The sequence below is a fragment of the Oryctolagus cuniculus genome, chromosome 17, assembly GCF_964237555.1.
Source record: "Oryctolagus cuniculus chromosome 17, mOryCun1.1, whole genome shotgun sequence".
In the NCBI taxonomy this organism is placed as follows: Eukaryota; Metazoa; Chordata; class Mammalia; order Lagomorpha; family Leporidae; genus Oryctolagus; species Oryctolagus cuniculus.
In genome coordinates this window covers 61,039,712-61,059,476 of record NC_091448.1, presented here as the reverse complement: position 1 = coordinate 61,059,476, position 19,765 = coordinate 61,039,712, and the positions used below count along the sequence as shown (strand labels likewise).

Genomic DNA, 19,765 nt, shown 5'->3' with positions numbered 1-19,765 from the left:
AGTTTAAAGTAACAATGTGATTAACTGCTATATTTTTATTCATCCATTCAGATTTCAACTCCCTAAATTGCTAAACTGCTCCCTTGCTAAAAGTCAGGTTCCCAATTACCACTATGTAATTTAATAATGTAACTTACATATGCACAAAGGATCATGGAAAAGAGGTGGAAGGGGAAGGAAGTAATGTTGGGAACCACACATGTGGTGTTCTGTGCTCTTGGGTGCTTTGCTTTCCAATGATAACTCATTTGCACACAGTCTATAAACTGGTTTTCTATGTGTTGGGCCTCAAGGGCCCTCTGTCTTATAGAACAGGTCTACACTGCTCACTGCGGTTGTTTGTTTTTGCACTTGTAGAGAAGAGTACAAGTGATGCTGTTTTATTGGGAGCCTGGGAGTTTCTGGTCCCATAACCAGAAATGGCTGCCTGGCTCCTCTGATGCAGTCGGAAGGCTCCTCCATTCCTGTAGACTGTCCAACTCTGAACCTGCTCTGAGTCTCACACTTTTCTATCCACAGAACACTCGGGTACTTTTAAGTATCTTTCTGTAGATGAGGGTTATTACCACTGATGTCATGACTTCCAAAATGTGACCACTTTCTTCCTTAGACAGCTTGAATTCGGATCTCAGTCAGGGATCTGAGGCATTAGCACAGTGATAACTGTATACCCATCTACACAGTGTTGCTCACCTTCCAGACCAGTTTCCTACCAATTATATTATTCCCTTTGTCTCAAGAGGTGAGAAGGACAAGCATTGTTAATCTCCCTTTACAAGGGTGGGAAAGAACACATTGAGGTGAGGAGCAAGGCCCCTTGGCTTGACCACCTCTGCCCTCACTCCCCTTACATGCCTATCTTTTGCCATGGACACCTGTGATGGCAGCAAGAACACAGGGCCACAGGGAGGGAGGGAGGGAGGGAGGGAGGGAGGGAGGGAGGAAGCCTGTGCTCCCTCAGCATGAGGCAGGACTGTGCAATGATGTGGCTGAGAAGCAGGGGCAGAGCCACAGAAGGGGCAGCTGGGTGGGGCCATTTGTCCTCCAGCCTTATTCTAAGCCTGGAGTGGTTGGTCATTGGAAACCAATGAAATAATACTGATCATAGTTACTGCTTTTTAACACTGTGAACTCTTCTGAATGCCCCTCTCAAAAATACCTTTTTCTCCTTTGTTGTTGCCTTTTCATAAGGTTTGAGTTTGGTTTTACTTTTCTCTCTAAAGTCTCAATGATCGCTGGCGCCCCAGCTCAATAGGCTAATCCTCCACCTAGCGGCACTGGCCCACTTGGTTCTAGTCCCGGTCGGGGAGCTGGATTCTTTCCCGGTTGCCCCTCTTCCAGGCCAGCTCTCTGCTGTGGCCAGGGAAGGCAGTGGAGGATGGCCCAAGTGCTTGGGCCCTGCACCCCATGGGAGACCAAGAGAAGCACCTGGCTCCTGCCTTTGGATCTGCGCGGTGCACAGGCCACAGCACGCCAGCCGTGGCGGCCATTGGAGGGCAAACCAACGGCAAAAGGAAGACCTTTCTCTCTGTTTCTCTCTCTCTCACTGTCCACTCTGCCCGTCAAAAAATTCTTTTTAAAATTTAAAGTCTCAATGGTACCCCAAATATTAGATTTGACTCCTAATTTAATTGATCAGAGTGTAGGGCTGTGGACTGACATAAAACTGTCCCATCAGTCTTCTGTGCCAAAAAGCAGTCTCTTCTTTTTTTGACAGTTGAAGAAGCATCTATAGGGAACCCAAAGGGGGCATTCATGAAGATATTGCAAGCCTGGAAGAACAATACCAGCAAGCAGCTGACTATTGAGCCAGAGAACTCAGTATCAAGGAGAAACAGTGTGGACTTCCCAGGCCGCATGAGTGAACAGCGGGACCTCAACGATGAAAGTGACGTTATTAGTGCACTTATTATTGCCTTATTTCTCAGAGGAAAATCTACAAAATGTAGAATCAACATTATTACCATTCATTACACTGCTTTTTTCAAATGTGCAAGATAGAGATAAGTCCCTGAGCTATGTGAAAACCCACATAAGGAGGCCCTCTCATCCTTACAGAAATAAGTTGAGAAAGCTCTATTTTCTGGAGAATTTGTTAGATGAAGTTATTCAAGAAAAAAATCGATGAGGTTAAAAAGGAAGAAAAAGCCACACTTATGCAGCCTATCCTGTTAGGTCCTCAATTTAACCCTCAAATCCTCCTAAAGAAATCAGAAACTGCCCCATCACAGAAGAACAGCCTGGCAACCATGCCAAGTGTGGGGTACAGGCTGCAGAGAGTGAAAAAAGTCACCAAGGGGCCAAAGGGCTTACGGGAAAGGCACCTCCAGGAGATGAGGAAGAGCCTCGGGAGGAGACAGGGCACCTGGCCCTTTGCGGAGAGCATTGGGGGAAGAAGGCTTGGGAGAGCAGGCTCCAGGGAGCTGAAGGAGCTTCAAGTGGCTCAGAGGCCCAGGCAGGTGGCCGGAAACTCCTTGCACATGGAGCCCTTGCTCACGAAGGAACGTGAGGCTGCAGCCCCCTCTTTCCTGAAGAAACACATCCTGGGCAGGCCTTCTACCTCCCCTCCAAAATCTCTCTCTGAGATCAACAACAAAGGAAGACTTAACCTACACCATTTTTGTCTTAGAAGATGCCAATGCTAGAGCCAAAAATAAGGCGGCAGGGAAACCAATCTCGCATTCCAGACAGAATTACCGCTTTCATAAAACTCGCTCTCTCTCACCTGGTCCTCCGAACCCCCAAGGCCAAACTGAGTCAGAAGTTCAGAAGGAAAAATTCCCTCAACAGGCTGACGGCTGGGAAGAGGCCTCCGTTCCCTGCACTGCGGAGTCTCATAAATTCCCCATCCGGAGAGGCTTTCTCATCCCCCGGAGGCCTGCATTCTCAGGGGAGTCCTCCTCTGAGAGAATTGGCACTTTCAGAACCTTCTATAGAAGACACGGGAGGAAAACCATTCCGGAGGGCGTGTTTTCGAAGAAAATATTTTGACAGAAAACACCACTGTGCATGAAGAAACGCTCCCTGGCGACAAAATGCACATAGATCCTTCAGCTACAGATTCTGCTGGGACCGAGTTCAACGTAATGCCAACTGTGGACCAAACCAAGGAAACACAGTGGGAATACCCCAGCGAGGGCACTGAAGCCCTCACCATGCCCGCAGGCTTCACCTACCCCGTGATGCTGTCCCAGGGAGAACAGTTTGAAATTCAGCTGAATCAGCAGCTACGGTCCCTCATCCCCAACACGGACATGAAAAAGCTCATTTCTCACGTCATCCGCACTCTGAAAATGGACTGCTCTGAGGCCCAGGCGCAACTGCCCTGTGCCAAGCTCATCTCCAAAACAGGCATCCTGATGAAGCTCCTCAGTGAGCAGCAGGAAGAAAAGATAGCCAAGAAAGAATGGGACACAGAGCAGTGGAGGACTGAGACCTATATCAATGAGAGTACAGAAGCCCCGAGTGGACAGAAAGAGCAGGAGTCGAGTAAGGTGAGGACAGGAGACCTGCACTTTCCCATCACTTAGGAGACCCCACATGGGAAGACCAGGGGCTCCCAGTCCAGATCCCTTGGCTCTCTGAGCCCTGGTCTTCCCACTCCTTGAATGTCCCACCTGAATCGCCTGACTCGCTCACACCCATGGCAGACCCTGGCGGCTTTGATTACCTGGGGTCTTCTGCTCCCTTCCAGGTGCTGGCACACCACACCCACTTCCATGCCTACTCCTTCTCTGGGCACCTCTCCCTCCTTCCTCTAGTCTCATATTCAAGAGCAACAATTGGCCACCAGGCACCTACCCAGATGTCCTGGCCGCACACCTCAAGAACGCCTTTGCTGGCACCTTGGCTCACCTGTTTGACCCACCCAAGGAACCCCTTTACAGGTAACTTAGTTCTTTGTTTCTATTCATAGGATCTTACCTAGCCATATGGCCTGCTGCCTCTGCCAATTTAAACATACTATCAAGAGTGTCTGCATGACCATCAAGCCTGGCAAATACGACACATTGGCGTGAGTCGGAACTACCTGATGATCTTTTTTTTTTTTTTTTAATTTTTATTTGTTTTAAATTTCTTACTTTAAAATTTTAGGGACAAGTTTAAAGTAACAATGTGATTAACTGCTATATTTTTATTCATCCATTCAGATTTCAACTCCCTAAATTGCTAAACTGCTCCCTTGCTAAAAGTCAGGTTCCCAATTACCACTATGTAATTTAATAATGTAACTTACATATGCACAAAGGATCATGAAAAAGAGATGGAAGGGGAAGGAAGTAATGTTGGGAACCACACATGTGGTGTTCTGTGCTCTTGGGTGCTTTGCTTTCCAATGATAACTCATTTGCACACAGTCTATAAACTGGTTTTCTATGTGTTGGGCCTCAAGGGCCCTCTGTCTTATAGAACAGGTCTACACTGCTCACTGCGGTTGTTTGTTTTTGCACTTGTAGAGAAGAGTACAAGTGATGCTGTTTTATTGGGAGCCTGGGAGTTTCTGGTCCCATAACCAGAAATGGCTGCCTGGCTCCTCTGATGCAGTCGGAAGGCTCCTCCATTCCTGTAGACTGTCCAACTCTGAACCTGCTCTGAGTCTCACACTTTTCTATCCACAGAACACTCGGGTACTTTTAAGTATCTTTCTGTAGATGAGGGTTATTACCACTGATGTCATGACTTCCAAAATGTGACCACTTTCTTCCTTAGACAGCTTGAATTCGGATCTCAGTCAGGGATCTGAGGCATTAGCACAGTGATAACTGTATACCCATCTACACAGTGTTGCTCACCTTCCAGACCAGTTTCCTACCAATTATATTATTCCCTTCGTCTCAAGAGGTGAGAAGGACAAGCATTGTTAATCTCCCTTTACAAGGGTGGGAAAGAACACATTGAGGTGAGGAGCAAGGCCCCTTGGCTTGACCACCTCTGCCCTCACTCCCCTTACATGCCTATCTTTTGCCATGGACACCTGTGATGGCAGCAAGAACACAGGGCCACAGGGAGGGAGAGAGGGAGGGAGGGAGGAAGCCTGTGCTCCCTCAGCATGAGGCAAGACTGTGCAATGATGTGGCTGAGAAGCAGGGGCAGAGCCACAGAAGGGGCAGCTGGGTGGGGCCATTTGTCCTCCAGCCTTATTCTAAGCCTGGAGTGGTTGGTCATTGGAAACCAATGAAATAATACTGATCATAGTTACTGCTTTTTAACACTGTGAACTCTTCTGAATGCCCCTCTCAAAAATACCTTTTTCTCCTTTGTTGTTGCCTTTTCATAAGGTTGGAGTTTGGTTTTACTTTTCTCTCTAAAGTCTCAATGATCGCTGGCGCCCCAGCTCAATAGGCTAATCCTCCACCTAGCGGCACTGACCCACTTGGTTCTAGTCCCGGTCGGGGAGCTGGATTCTTTCCCAGTTGCCCCTCTTCCAGGCCAGCTCTCTGCTGTGGCCAGGGAAGGCAGTGGAGGATGGCCCAAGTGCTTGGGCCCTGCACCCCATGGGAGACCAAGAGAAGCACCTGGCTCCTGCCTTTGGATCTGCGCGGTGCACAGGCCACAGCATGCCAGCCGTGGCGGCCATTGGAGGGCAAACCAACGGCAAAAGGAAGACCTTTCTCTCTGTTTCTCTCTCTCTCACTGTCCACTCTGCCCGTCAAAAAATTCTTTTTAAAATTTAAAGTCTCAATGGTATCCCAAATATTAGATTTGACTCCTAATTTAATTGATCAGAGTGTAGGGCTGTGGACTGACATAAAACTGTCCCATCAGTCTTCTGTGCCAAAAAGCAGTCTCTTCTTTTTTTGACAGTTGAAGAAGCATCTATAGGGAACCCAAAGGGGGCATTCATGAAGATATTGCAAGCCTGGAAGAACAATACCAGCAAGCAGCTGACTATTGAGCCAGAGAACTCAGTATCAAGGAGAAACAGTGTGGACTTCCCAGGCCGCATGAGTGAACAGCGGGACCTCAACGATGAAAGTGACGTTATTAGTGCACTTATTATTGCCTTATTTCTCAGAGGAAAATCTACAAAATGTAGAATCAACATTATTACCATTCATTACACTGCTTTTTTCAAATGTGCAAGATAGAGATAAGTCCCTGAGCTATGTGAAAACCCACATAAGGAGGCCCTCTCATCCTTACAGAAATAAGTTGAGAAAGCTCTATTTTCTGGAGAATTTGTTAGATGAAGTTATTCAAGAAAAAAATCGATGAGGTTAAAAAGGAAGAAAAAGCCACACTTATGCAGCCTATCCTGTTAGGTCCTCAATTTAACCCTCAAATCCTCCTAAAGAAATCAGAAACTGCCCCATCACAGAAGAACAGCCTGGCAACCATGCCAAGTGTGGGGTACAGGCTGCAGAGAGTGAAAAAAGTCACCAAGGGGCCAAAGGGCTTACGGGAAAGGCACCTCCAGGAGATGAGGAAGAGCCTCGGGAGGAGACAGGGCACCTGGCCCTTTGCGGAGAGCATTGGGGGAAGAAGGCTTGGGAGAGCAGGCTCCAGGGAGCTGAAGGAGCTTCAAGTGGCTCAGAGGCCCAGGCAGGTGGCCGGAAACTCCTTGCACATGGAGCCCTTGCTCACGAAGGAACGTGAGGCTGCAGCCCCCTCTTTCCTGAAGAAACACATCCTGGGCAGGCCTTCTACCTCCCCTCCAAAATCTCTCTCTGAGATCAACAACAAAGGAAGACTTAACCTACACCATTTTTGTCTTAGAAGATGCCAATGCTAGAGCCAAAAATAAGGCGGCAGGGAAACCAATCTCGCATTCCAGACAGAATTACCGCTTTCATAAAACTCGCTCTCTCTCACCTGGTCCTCCGAACCCCCAAGGCCAAACTGAGTCAGAAGTTCAGAAGGAAAAATTCCCTCAACAGGCTGACGGCTGGGAAGAGGCCTCCGTTCCCTGCACTGCGGAGTCTCATAAATTCCCCATCCGGAGAGGCTTTCTCATCCCCCGGAGGCCTGCATTCTCAGGGGAGTCCTCCTCTGAGAGAATTGGCACTTTCAGAACCTTCTATAGAAGACACGGGAGGAAAACCATTCCGGAGGGCGTGTTTTCGAAGAAAATATTTTGACAGAAAACACCACTGTGCATGAAGAAACGCTCCCTGGCGACAAAATGCACATAGATCCTTCAGCTACAGATTCTGCTGGGACCGAGTTCAACGTAATGCCAACTGTGGACCAAACCAAGGAAACACAGTGGGAATACCCCAGCGAGGGCACTGAAGCCCTCACCATGCCCGCAGGCTTCACCTACCCCGTGATGCTGTCCCAGGGAGAACAGTTTGAAATTCAGCTGAATCAGCAGCTACGGTCCCTCATCCCCAACACGGACATGAAAAAGCTCATTTCTCACGTCATCCGCACTCTGAAAATGGACTGCTCTGAGGCCCAGGCGCAACTGCCCTGTGCCAAGCTCATCTCCAAAACAGGCATCCTGATGAAGCTCCTCAGTGAGCAGCAGGAAGAAAAGATAGCCAAGAAAGAATGGGACACAGAGCAGTGGAGGACTGAGACCTATATCAATGAGAGTACAGAAGCCCCGAGTGGACAGAAAGAGCAGGAGTCGAGTAAGGTGAGGACAGGAGACCTGCACTTTCCCATCACTTAGGAGACCCCACATGGGAAGACCAGGGGCTCCCAGTCCAGATCCCTTGGCTCTCTGAGCCCTGGTCTTCCCACTCCTTGAATGTCCCACCTGAATCGCCTGACTCGCTCACACCCATGGCAGACCCTGGCGGCTTTGATTACCTGGGGTCTTCTGCTCCCTTCCAGGTGCTGGCACACCACACCCACTTCCATGCCTACTCCTTCTCTGGGCACCTCTCCCTCCTTCCTCTAGTCTCATATTCAAGAGCAACAATTGGCCACCAGGCACCTACCCAGATGTCCTGGCCGCACACCTCAAGAACGCCTTTGCTGGCACCTTGGCTCACCTGTTTGACCCACCCAAGGAACCCCTTTACAGGTAACTTAGTTCTTTGTTTCTATTCATAGGATCTTACCTAGCCATATGGCCTGCTGCCTCTGCCAATTTAAACATACTATCAAGAGTGTCTGCATGACCATCAAGCCTGGCAAATACGACACATTGGCGTGAGTCGGAACTACCTGATGATCTTTTTTTTTTTTTAATTTTTATTTGTTTTAAATTTCTTACTTTAAAATTTTAGGGACAAGTTTAAAGTAACAATGTGATTAACTGCTATATTTTTATTCATCCATTCAGATTTCAACTCCCTAAATTGCTAAACTGCTCCCTTGCTAAAAGTCAGGTTCCCAATTACCACTATGTAATTTAATAATGTAACTTACATATGCACAAAGGATCATGAAAAAGAGATGGAAGGGGAAGGAAGTAATGTTGGGAACCACACATGTGGTGTTCTGTGCTCTTGGGTGCTTTGCTTTCCAATGATAACTCATTTGCACACAGTCTATAAACTGGTTTTCTATGTGTTGGGCCTCAAGGGCCCTCTGTCTTATAGAACAGGTCTACACTGCTCACTGCGGTTGTTTGTTTTTGCACTTGTAGAGAAGAGTACAAGTGATGCTGTTTTATTGGGAGCCTGGGAGTTTCTGGTCCCATAACCAGAAATGGCTGCCTGGCTCCTCTGATGCAGTCGGAAGGCTCCTCCATTCCTGTAGATTGTCCAACTCTGAACCTGCTCTGAGTCTCACACTTTTCTATCCACAGAACACTCGGGTACTTTTAAGTATCTTTCTGTAGATGAGGGTTATTACCACTGATGTCATGACTTCCAAAATGTGACCACTTTCTTCCTTAGACAGCTTGAATTCGGATCTCAGTCAGGGATCTGAGGCATTAGCACAGTGATAACTGTATGCCCATCTACACAGTGTTGCTCACCTTCCAGACCAGTTTCCTACCAATTATATTATTCCCTTCGTCTCAAGAGGTGAGAAGGACAAGCATTGTTAATCTCCCTTTACAAGGGTGGGAAAGAACACATTGAGGTGAGGAGCAAGGCCCCTTGGCTTGACCACCTCTGCCCTCACTCCCCTTACATGCCTATCTTTTGCCATGGACACCTGTGATGGCAGCAAGAACACAGGGCCACAGGGAGGGAGGGAGGGAGGGAGGGAGGGAGGAAGCCTGTGCTCCCTCAGCATGAGGCAGGACTGTGCAATGATGTGGCTGAGAAGCAGGGGCAGAGCCACAGAAGGGGCAGCTGGGTGGGGCCATTTGTCCTCCAGCCTTATTCTAAGCCTGGAGTGGTTGGTCATTGGAAACCAATGAAATAATACTGATCATAGTTACTGCTTTTTAACACTGTGAACTCTTCTGAATGCCCCTCTCAAAAATACCTTTTTCTCCTTTGTTGTTGCCTTTTCATAAGGTTTGAGTTTGGTTTTACTTTTCTCTCTAAAGTCTCAATGATCGCTGGCGCCCCAGCTCAATAGGCTAATCCTCCACCTAGCGGCACTGGCCCACTTGGTTCTAGTCCCGGTCGGGGAGCTGGATTCTTTCCCGGTTGCCCCTCTTCCAGGCCAGCTCTCTGCTGTGGCCAGGGAAGGCAGTGGAGGATGGCCCAAGTGCTTGGGCCCTGCACCCCATGGGAGACCAAGAGAAGCACCTGGCTCCTGCCTTTGGATCTGCGCGGTGCACAGGCCACAGCACGCCAGCCGTGGCGGCCATTGGAGGGCGAACCAACGGCAAAAGGAAGACCTTTCTCTCTGTTTCTCTCTCTCTCACTGTCCACTCTGCCCGTCAAAAAATTCTTTTTAAAGTTTAAAGTCTCAATGGTACCCCAAATATTAGATTTGACTCCTAATTTAATTGATCAGAGTGTAGGGCTGTGGACTGACATAAAACTGTCCCAGCAGTCTTCTGTGCCAAAAAGCAGTCTCTTCTTTTTTTGACAGTTGAAGAAGCATCTATAGGGAACCCAAAGGGGGCATTCATGAAGATATTGCAAGCCTGGAAGAACAATACCAGCAAGCAGCTGACTATTGAGCCAGAGAACTCAGTATCAAAGAGAAACAGTGTGGACTTCCCAGGCCGCATGAGTGAACAGCGGGACCTCAACGATGAAAGTGACGTTATTAGTGCACTTATTATTGCCTTATTTCTCAGAGGAAAATCTACAAAATGTAGAATCAACATTATTACCATTCATTACACTGCTTTTTTCAAATGTGCAAGATAGAGATAAGTCCCTGAGCTATGTGAAAACCCACATAAGGAGGCCCTCTCATCCTTACAGAAATAAGTTGAGAAAGCTCTATTTTCTGGAGAATTTGTTAGATGAAGTTATTCAAGAAAAAAATCGATGAGGTTAAAAAGGAAGAAAAAGCCACACTTATGCAGCCTATCCTGTTAGGTCCTCAATTTAACCCTCAAATCCTCCTAAAGAAATCAGAAACTGCCCCATCACAGAAGAACAGCCTGGCAACCATGCCAAGTGTGGGGTACAGGCTGCAGAGAGTGAAAAAAGTCACCAAGGGGCCAAAGGGCTTACGGGAAAGGCACCTCCAGGAGATGAGGAAGAGCCTCGGGAGGAGACAGGGCACCTGGCCCTTTGCGGAGAGCATTGGGGGAAGAAGGCTTGGGAGAGCAGGCTCCAGGGAGCTGAAGGAGCTTCAAGTGGCTCAGAGGCCCAGGCAGGTGGCCGGAAACTCCTTGCACATGGAGCCCTTGCTCACGAAGGAACGTGAGGCTGCAGCCCCCTCTTTCCTGAAGAAACACATCCTGGGCAGGCCTTCTACCTCCCCTCCAAAATCTCTCTCTGAGATCAACAACAAAGGAAGACTTAACCTACACCATTTTTGTCTTAGAAGATGCCAATGCTAGAGCCAAAAATAAGGCGGCAGGGAAACCAATCTCGCATTCCAGACAGAATTACCGCTTTCATAAAACTCGCTCTCTCTCACCTGGTCCTCCGAACCCCCAAGGCCAAACTGAGTCAGAAGTTCAGAAGGAAAAATTCCCTCAACAGGCTGACGGCTGGGAAGAGGCCTCCGTTCCCTGCACTGCGGAGTCTCATAAATTCCCCATCCGGAGAGGCTTTCTCATCCCCCGGAGGCCTGCATTCTCAGGGGAGTCCTCCTCTGAGAGAATTGGCACTTTCAGAACCTTCTATAGAAGACACGGGAGGAAAACCATTCCGGAGGGCGTGTTTTCGAAGAAAATATTTTGACAGAAAACACCACTGTGCATGAAGAAACGCTCCCTGGCGACAAAATGCACATAGATCCTTCAGCTACAGATTCTGCTGGGACCGAGTTCAACGTAATGCCAACTGTGGACCAAACCAAGGAAACACAGTGGGAATACCCCAGCGAGGGCACTGAAGCCCTCACCATGCCCGCAGGCTTCACCTACCCCGTGATGCTGTCCCAGGGAGAACAGTTTGAAATTCAGCTGAATCAGCAGCTACGGTCCCTCATCCCCAACACGGACATGAAAAAGCTCATTTCTCACGTCATCCGCACTCTGAAAATGGACTGCTCTGAGGCCCAGGCGCAACTGCCCTGTGCCAAGCTCATCTCCAAAACAGGCATCCTGATGAAGCTCCTCAGTGAGCAGCAGGAAGAAAAGATAGCCAAGAAAGAATGGGACACAGAGCAGTGGAGGACTGAGACCTATATCAATGAGAGTACAGAAGCCCCGAGTGGACAGAAAGAGCAGGAGTCGAGTAAGGTGAGGACAGGAGACCTGCACTTTCCCATCACTTAGGAGACCCCACATGGGAAGACCAGGGGCTCCCAGTCCAGATCCCTTGGCTCTCTGAGCCCTGGTCTTCCCACTCCTTGAATGTCCCACCTGAATCGCCTGACTCGCTCACACCCATGGCAGACCCTGGCGGCTTTGATTACCTGGGGTCTTCTGCTCCCTTCCAGGTGCTGGCACACCACACCCACTTCCATGCCTACTCCTTCTCTGGGCACCTCTCCCTCCTTCCTCTAGTCTCATATTCAAGAGCAACAATTGGCCACCAGGCACCTACCCAGATGTCCTGGCCGCACACCTCAAGAACGCCTTTGCTGGCACCTTGGCTCACCTGTTTGACCCACCCAAGGAACCCCTTTACAGGTAACTTAGTTCTTTGTTTCTATTCATAGGATCTTACCTAGCCATATGGCCTGCTGCCTCTGCCAATTTAAACATACTATCAAGAGTGTCTGCATGACCATCAAGCCTGGCAAATACGACACATTGGCGTGAGTCGGAACTACCTGATGATCTTTTTTTTTTTTTTTAATTTTTATTTGTTTTAAATTTCTTACTTTAAAATTTTAGGGACAAGTTTAAAGTAACAATGTGATTAACTGCTATATTTTTATTCATCCATTCAGATTTCAACTCCCTAAATTGCTAAACTGCTCCCTTGCTAAAAGTCAGGTTCCCAATTACCACTATGTAATTTAATAATGTAACTTACATATGCACAAAGGATCATGAAAAAGAGATGGAAGGGGAAGGAAGTAATGTTGGGAACCACACATGTGGTGTTCTGTGCTCTTGGGTGCTTTGCTTTCCAATGATAACTCATTTGCACACAGTCTATAAACTGGTTTTCTATGTGTTGGGCCTCAAGGGCCCTCTGTCTTATAGAACAGGTCTACACTGCTCACTGCGGTTGTTTGTTTTTGCACTTGTAGAGAAGAGTACAAGTGATGCTGTTTTATTGGGAGCCTGGGAGTTTCTGGTCCCACAACCAGAAATGGCTGCCTGGCTCCTCTGATGCAGTCGGAAGGCTCCTCCATTCCTGTAGACTGTCCAACTCTGAACCTGCTCTGAGTCTCACACTTTTCTATCCACAGAACACTCGGGTACTTTTAAGTATCTTTCTGTAGATGAGGGTTATTACCACTGATGTCATGACTTCCAAAATGTGACCACTTTCTTCCTTAGACAGCTTGAATTCGGATCTCAGTCAGGGATCTGAGGCATTAGCACAGTGATAACTGTATACCCATCTACACAGTGTTGCTCACCTTCCAGACCAGTTTCCTACCAATTATATTATTCCCTTCGTCTCAAGAGGTGAGAAGGACAAGCATTGTTAATCTCCCTTTACAAGGGTGGGAAAGAACACATTGAGGTGAGGAGCAAGGCCCCTTGGCTTGACCACCTCTGCCCTCACTCCCCTTACATGCCTATCTTTTGCCATGGACACCTGTGATGGCAGCAAGAACACAGGGCCACAGGGAGGGAGGGAGGGAGGGAGGGAGGGAGGGAGGGAGGGAGGGAGGGAGGAAGCCTGTGCTCCCTCAGCATGAGGCAGGACTGTGCAATGATGTGGCTGAGAAGCAGGGGCAGAGCCACAGAAGGGGCAGCTGGGTGGGGCCATTTGTCCTCCAGCCTTATTCTAAGCCTGGAGTGGTTGGTCATTGGAAACCAATGAAATAATACTGATCATAGTTACTGCTTTTTAACACTGTGAACTCTTCTGAATGCCCCTCTCAAAAATACCTTTTTCTCCTTTGTTGTTGCCTTTTCATAAGGTTTGAGTTTGGTTTTACTTTTCTCTCTAAAGTCTCAATGATCGCTGGCGCCCCAGCTCAATAGGCTAATCCTCCACCTAGCGGCACTGGCCCACTTGGTTCTAGTCCCGGTCGGGGAGCTGGATTCTTTCCCGGTTGCCCCTCTTCCAGGCCAGCTCTCTGCTGTGGCCAGGGAAGGCAGTGGAGGATGGCCCAAGTGCTTGGGCCCTGCACCCCATGGGAGACCAAGAGAAGCACCTGGCTCCTGCCTTTGGATCTGCGCGGTGCACAGGCCACAGCACGCCAGCCGTGGCGGCCATTGGAGGGCAAACCAACGGCAAAAGGAAGACCTTTCTCTCTGTTTCTCTCTCTCTCACTGTCCACTCTGCCCGTCAAAAAATTCTTTTTAAAGTTTAAAGTCTCAATGGTACCCCAAATATTAGATTTGACTCCTAATTTAATTGATCAGAGTGTAGGGCTGTGGACTGACATAAAACTGTCCCAGCAGTCTTCTGTGCCAAAAAGCAGTCTCTTCTTTTTTTGACAGTTGAAGAAGCATCTATAGGGAACCCAAAGGGGGCATTCATGAAGATATTGCAAGCCTGGAAGAACAATACCAGCAAGCAGCTGACTATTGAGCCAGAGAACTCAGTATCAAAGAGAAACAGTGTGGACTTCCCAGGCCGCATGAGTGAACAGCGGGACCTCAACGATGAAAGTGACGTTATTAGTGCACTTATTATTGCCTTATTTCTCAGAGGAAAATCTACAAAATGTAGAATCAACATTATTACCATTCATTACACTGCTTTTTTCAAATGTGCAAGATAGAGATAAGTCCCTGAGCTATGTGAAAACCCACATAAGGAGGCCCTCTCATCCTTACAGAAATAAGTTGAGAAAGCTCTATTTTCTGGAGAATTTGTTAGATGAAGTTATTCAAGAAAAAAATCGATGAGGTTAAAAAGGAAGAAAAAGCCACACTTATGCAGCCTATCCTGTTAGGTCCTCAATTTAACCCTCAAATCCTCCTAAAGAAATCAGAAACTGCCCCATCACAGAAGAACAGCCTGGCAACCATGCCAAGTGTGGGGTACAGGCTGCAGAGAGTGAAAAAAGTCACCAAGGGGCCAAAGGGCTTACGGGAAAGGCACCTCCAGGAGATGAGGAAGAGCCTCGGGAGGAGACAGGGCACCTGGCCCTTTGCGGAGAGCATTGGGGGAAGAAGGCTTGGGAGAGCAGGCTCCAGGGAGCTGAAGGAGCTTCAAGTGGCTCAGAGGCCCAGGCAGGTGGCCGGAAACTCCTTGCACATGGAGCCCTTGCTCACGAAGGAACGTGAGGCTGCAGCCCCCTCTTTCCTGAAGAAACACATCCTGGGCAGGCCTTCTACCTCCCCTCCAAAATCTCTCTCTGAGATCAACAACAAAGGAAGACTTAACCTACACCATTTTTGTCTTAGAAGATGCCAATGCTAGAGCCAAAAATAAGGCGGCAGGGAAACCAATCTCGCATTCCAGACAGAATTACCGCTTTCATAAAACTCGCTCTCTCTCACCTGGTCCTCCGAACCCCCAAGGCCAAACTGAGTCAGAAGTTCAGAAGGAAAAATTCCCTCAACAGGCTGACGGCTGGGAAGAGGCCTCCGTTCCCTGCACTGCGGAGTCTCATAAATTCCCCATCCGGAGAGGCTTTCTCATCCCCCGGAGGCCTGCATTCTCAGGGGAGTCCTCCTCTGAGAGAATTGGCACTTTCAGAACCTTCTATAGAAGACACGGGAGGAAAACCATTCCGGAGGGCGTGTTTTCGAAGAAAATATTTTGACAGAAAACACCACTGTGCATGAAGAAACGCTCCCTGGCGACAAAATGCACATAGATCCTTCAGCTACAGATTCTGCTGGGACCGAGTTCAACGTAATGCCAACTGTGGACCAAACCAAGGAAACACAGTGGGAATACCCCAGCGAGGGCACTGAAGCCCTCACCATGCCCGCAGGCTTCACCTACCCCGTGATGCTGTCCCAGGGAGAACAGTTTGAAATTCAGCTGAATCAGCAGCTACGGTCCCTCATCCCCAACACGGACATGAAAAAGCTCATTTCTCACGTCATCCGCACTCTGAAAATGGACTGCTCTGAGGCCCAGGCGCAACTGCCCTGTGCCAAGCTCATCTCCAAAACAGGCATCCTGATGAAGCTCCTCAGTGAGCAGCAGGAAGAAAAGATAGCCAAGAAAGAATGGGACACAGAGCAGTGGAGGACTGAGACCTATATCAATGAGAGTACAGAAGCCCCGAGTGGACAGAAAGAGCAGGAGTCGAGTAAGGTGAGGACAGGAGACCTGCACTTTCCCATCACTTAGGAGACCCCACATGGGAAGACCAGGGGCTCCCAGTCCAGATCCCTTGGCTCTCTGAGCCCTGGTCTTCCCACTCCTTGAATGTCCCACCTGAATCGCCTGACTCGCTCACACCCATGGCAGACCCTGGCGGCTTTGATTACCTGGGGTCTTCTGCTCCCTTCCAGGTGCTGGCACACCACACCCACTTCCATGCCTACTCCTTCTCTGGGCACCTCTCCCTCCTTCCTCTAGTCTCATATTCAAGAGCAACAATTGGCCACCAGGCACCTACCCAGATGTCCTGGCCGCACACCTCAAGAACGCCTTTGCTGGCACCTTGGCTCACCTGTTTGACCCACCCAAGGAACCCCTTTACAGGTAACTTAGTTCTTTGTTTCTATTCATAGGATCTTACCTAGCCATATGGCCTGCTGCCTCTGCCAATTTAAACATACTATCAAGAGTGTCTGCATGACCATCAAGCCTGGCAAATACGACACATTGGCGTGAGTCGGAACTACCTGATGATCTTTTTTTTTTTTTTTAATTTTTATTTGTTTTAAATTTCTTACTTTAAAATTTTAGGGACAAGTTTAAAGTAACAATGTGATTAACTGCTATATTTTTATTCATCCATTCAGATTTCAACTCCCTAAATTGCTAAACTGCTCCCTTGCTAAAAGTCAGGTTCCCAATTACCACTATGTAATTTAATAATGTAACTTACATATGCACAAAGGATCATGAAAAAGAGATGGAAGGGGAAGGAAGTAATGTTGGGAACCACACATGTGGTGTTCTGTGCTCTTGGGTGCTTTGCTTTCCAATGATAACTCATTTGCACACAGTCTATAAACTGGTTTTCTATGTGTTGGGCCTCAAGGGCCCTCTGTCTTATAGAACAGGTCTACACTGCTCACTGCGGTTGTTTGTTTTTGCACTTGTAGAGAAGAGTACAAGTGATGCTGTTTTATTGGGAGCCTGGGAGTTTCTGGTCCCACAACCAGAAATGGCTGCCTGGCTCCTCTGATGCAGTCGGAAGGCTCCTCCATTCCTGTAGACTGTCCAACTCTGAACCTGCTCTGAGTCTCACACTTTTCTATCCACAGAACACTCGGGTACTTTTAAGTATCTTTCTGTAGATGAGGGTTATTACCACTGATGTCATGACTTCCAAAATGTGACCACTTTCTTCCTTAGACAGCTTGAATTCGGATCTCAGTCAGGGATCTGAGGCATTAGCACAGTGATAACTGTATACCCATCTACACAGTGTTGCTCACCTTCCAGACCAGTTTCCTACCAATTATATTATTCCCTTCGTCTCAAGAGGTGAGAAGGACAAGCATTGTTAATCTCCCTTTACAAGGGTGGGAAAGAACACATTGAGGTGAGGAGCAAGGCCCCTTGGCTTGACCACCTCTGCCCTCACTCCCCTTACATGCCTATCTTTTGCCATGGACACCTGTGATGGCAGCAAGAACACAGGGCCACAGGGAGGGAGGGAGGGAGGGAGGGAGGGAGGGAGGGAGGAAGCCTGTGCTCCCTCAGCATGAGGCAGGACTGTGCAATGATGTGGCTGAGAAGCAGGGGCAGAGCCACAGAAGGGGCAGCTGGGTGGGGCCATTTGTCCTCCAGCCTTATTCTAAGCCTGGAGTGGTTGGTCATTGGAAACCAATGAAATAATACTGATCATAGTTACTGCTTTTTAACACTGTGAACTCTTCTGAATGCCCCTCTCAAAAATACCTTTTTCTCCTTTGTTGTTGCCTTTTCATAAGGTTTGAGTTTGGTTTTACTTTTCTCTCTAAAGTCTCAATGATCGCTGGCGCCCCAGCTCAATAGGCTAATCCTCCACCTAGCGGCACTGGCCCACTTGGTTCTAGTCCCGGTCGGGGAGCTGGATTCTTTCCCGGTTGCCCCTCTTCCAGGCCAGCTCTCTGCTGTGGCCAGGGAAGGCAGTGGAGGATGGCCCAAGTGCTTGGGCCCTGCACCCCATGGGAGACCAAGAGAAGCACCTGGCTCCTGCCTTTGGATCTGCGCGGTGCACAGGCCACAGCACGCCAGCCGTGGCGGCCATTGGAGGGCAAACCAACGGCAAAAGGAAGACCTTTCTCTCTGTTTCTCTCTCTCTCACTGTCCACTCTGCCCGTCAAAAAATTCTTTTTAAAGTTTAAAGTCTCAATGGTACCCCAAATATTAGATTTGACTCCTAATTTAATTGATCAGAGTGTAGGGCTGTGGACTGACATAAAACTGTCCCAGCAGTCTTCTGTGCCAAAAAGCAGTCTCTTCTTTTTTTGACAGTTGAAGAAGCATCTATAGGGAACCCAAAGGGGGCATTCATGAAGATATTGCAAGCCTGGAAGAACAATACCAGCAAGCAGCTGACTATTGAGCCAGAGAACTCAGTATCAAAGAGAAACAGTGTGGACTTCCCAGGCCGCATGAGTGAACAGCGGGACCTCAACGATGAAAGTGACGTTATTAGTGCACTTATTATTGCCTTATTTCTCAGAGGAAAATCTACAAAATGTAGAATCAACATTATTACCATTCATTACACTGCTTTTTTCAAATGTGCAAGATAGAGATAAGTCCCTGAGCTATGTGAAAACCCACATAAGGAGGCCCTCTCATCCTTACAGAAATAAGTTGAGAAAGCTCTATTTTCTGGAGAATTTGTTAGATGAAGTTATTCAAGAAAAAAATCGATGAGGTTAAAAAGGAAGAAAAAGCCACACTTATGCAGCCTATCCTGTTAGGTCCTCAATTTAACCCTCAAATCCTCCTAAAGAAATCAGAAACTGCCCCATCACAGAAGAACAGCCTGGCAACCATGCCAAGTGTGGGGTACAGGCTGCAGAGAGTGAAAAAAGTCACCAAGGGGCCAAAGGGCTTACGGGAAAGGCACCTCCAGGAGATGAGGAAGAGCCTCGGGAGGAGACAGGGCACCTGGCCCTTTGCGGAGAGCATTGGGGGAAGAAGGCTTGGGAGAGCAGGCTCCAGGGAGCTGAAGGAGCTTCAAGTGGCTCAGAGGCCCAGGCAGGTGGCCGGAAACTCCTTGCACATGGAGCCCTTGCTCACGAAGGAACGTGAGGCTGCAGCCCCCTCTTTCCTGAAGAAACACATCCTGGGCAGGCCTTCTACCTCCCCTCCAAAATCTCTCTCTGAGATCAACAACAAAGGAAGACTTAACCTACACCATTTTTGTCTTAGAAGATGCCAATGCTAGAGCCAAAAATAAGGCGGCAGGGAAACCAATCTCGCATTCCAGACAGAATTACCGCTTTCATAAAACTCGCTCTCTCTCACCTGGTCCTCCGAACCCCCAAGGCCAAACTGAGTCAGAAGTTCAGAAGGAAAAATTCCCTCAACAGGCTGACGGCTGGGAAGAGGCCTCCGTTCCCTGCACTGCGGAGTCTCATAAATTCCCCATCCGGAGAGGCTTTCTCATCCCCCGGAGGCCTGCATTCTCAGGGGAGTCCTCCTCTGAGAGAATTGGCACTTTCAGAACCTTCTATAGAAGACACGGGAGGAAAACCATTCCGGAGGGCGTGTTTTCGAAGAAAATATTTTGACAGAAAACACCACTGTGCATGAAGAAACGCTCCCTGGCGACAAAATGCACATAGATCCTTCAGCTACAGATTCTGCTGGGACCGAGTTCAACGTAATGCCAACTGTGGACCAAACCAAGGAAACACAGTGGGAATACCCCAGCGAGGGCACTGAAGCCCTCACCATGCCCGCAGGCTTCACCTACCCCGTGATGCTGTCCCAGGGAGAACAGTTTGAAATTCAGCTGAATCAGCAGCTACGGTCCCTCATCCCCAACACGGACATGAAAAAGCTCATTTCTCACGTCATCCGCACTCTGAAAATGGACTGCTCTGAGGCCCAGGCGCAACTGCCCTGTGCCAAGCTCATCTCCAAAACAGGCATCCTGATGAAGCTCCTCAGTGAGC

The 19,765-nt window shown here is 48.5% G+C and overlaps 2 protein-coding genes across 43 annotated transcripts in view; one reads left to right on the top strand and one right to left on the bottom strand.

Annotated features, from left to right (window-relative positions):
- LOC103347106 (uncharacterized) overlaps positions 1 to 19,765 on the bottom strand; it is a 619,502-nt gene that overhangs the window by 322,792 nt on the left and 276,945 nt on the right. The gene's annotated exons all lie outside the window — the stretch shown is intronic.
- LOC138846233 (leucine-rich repeat-containing protein 37A3-like) lies at positions 1,727 to 4,048 on the top strand. The gene has a single exon (XM_070061523.1). It carries the CDS (start codon positions 3,036 to 3,038, stop codon positions 3,528 to 3,530), a length of 495 nt encoding a protein of 164 aa, XP_069917624.1. The 5' UTR covers positions 1,727 to 3,035; the 3' UTR covers positions 3,531 to 4,048.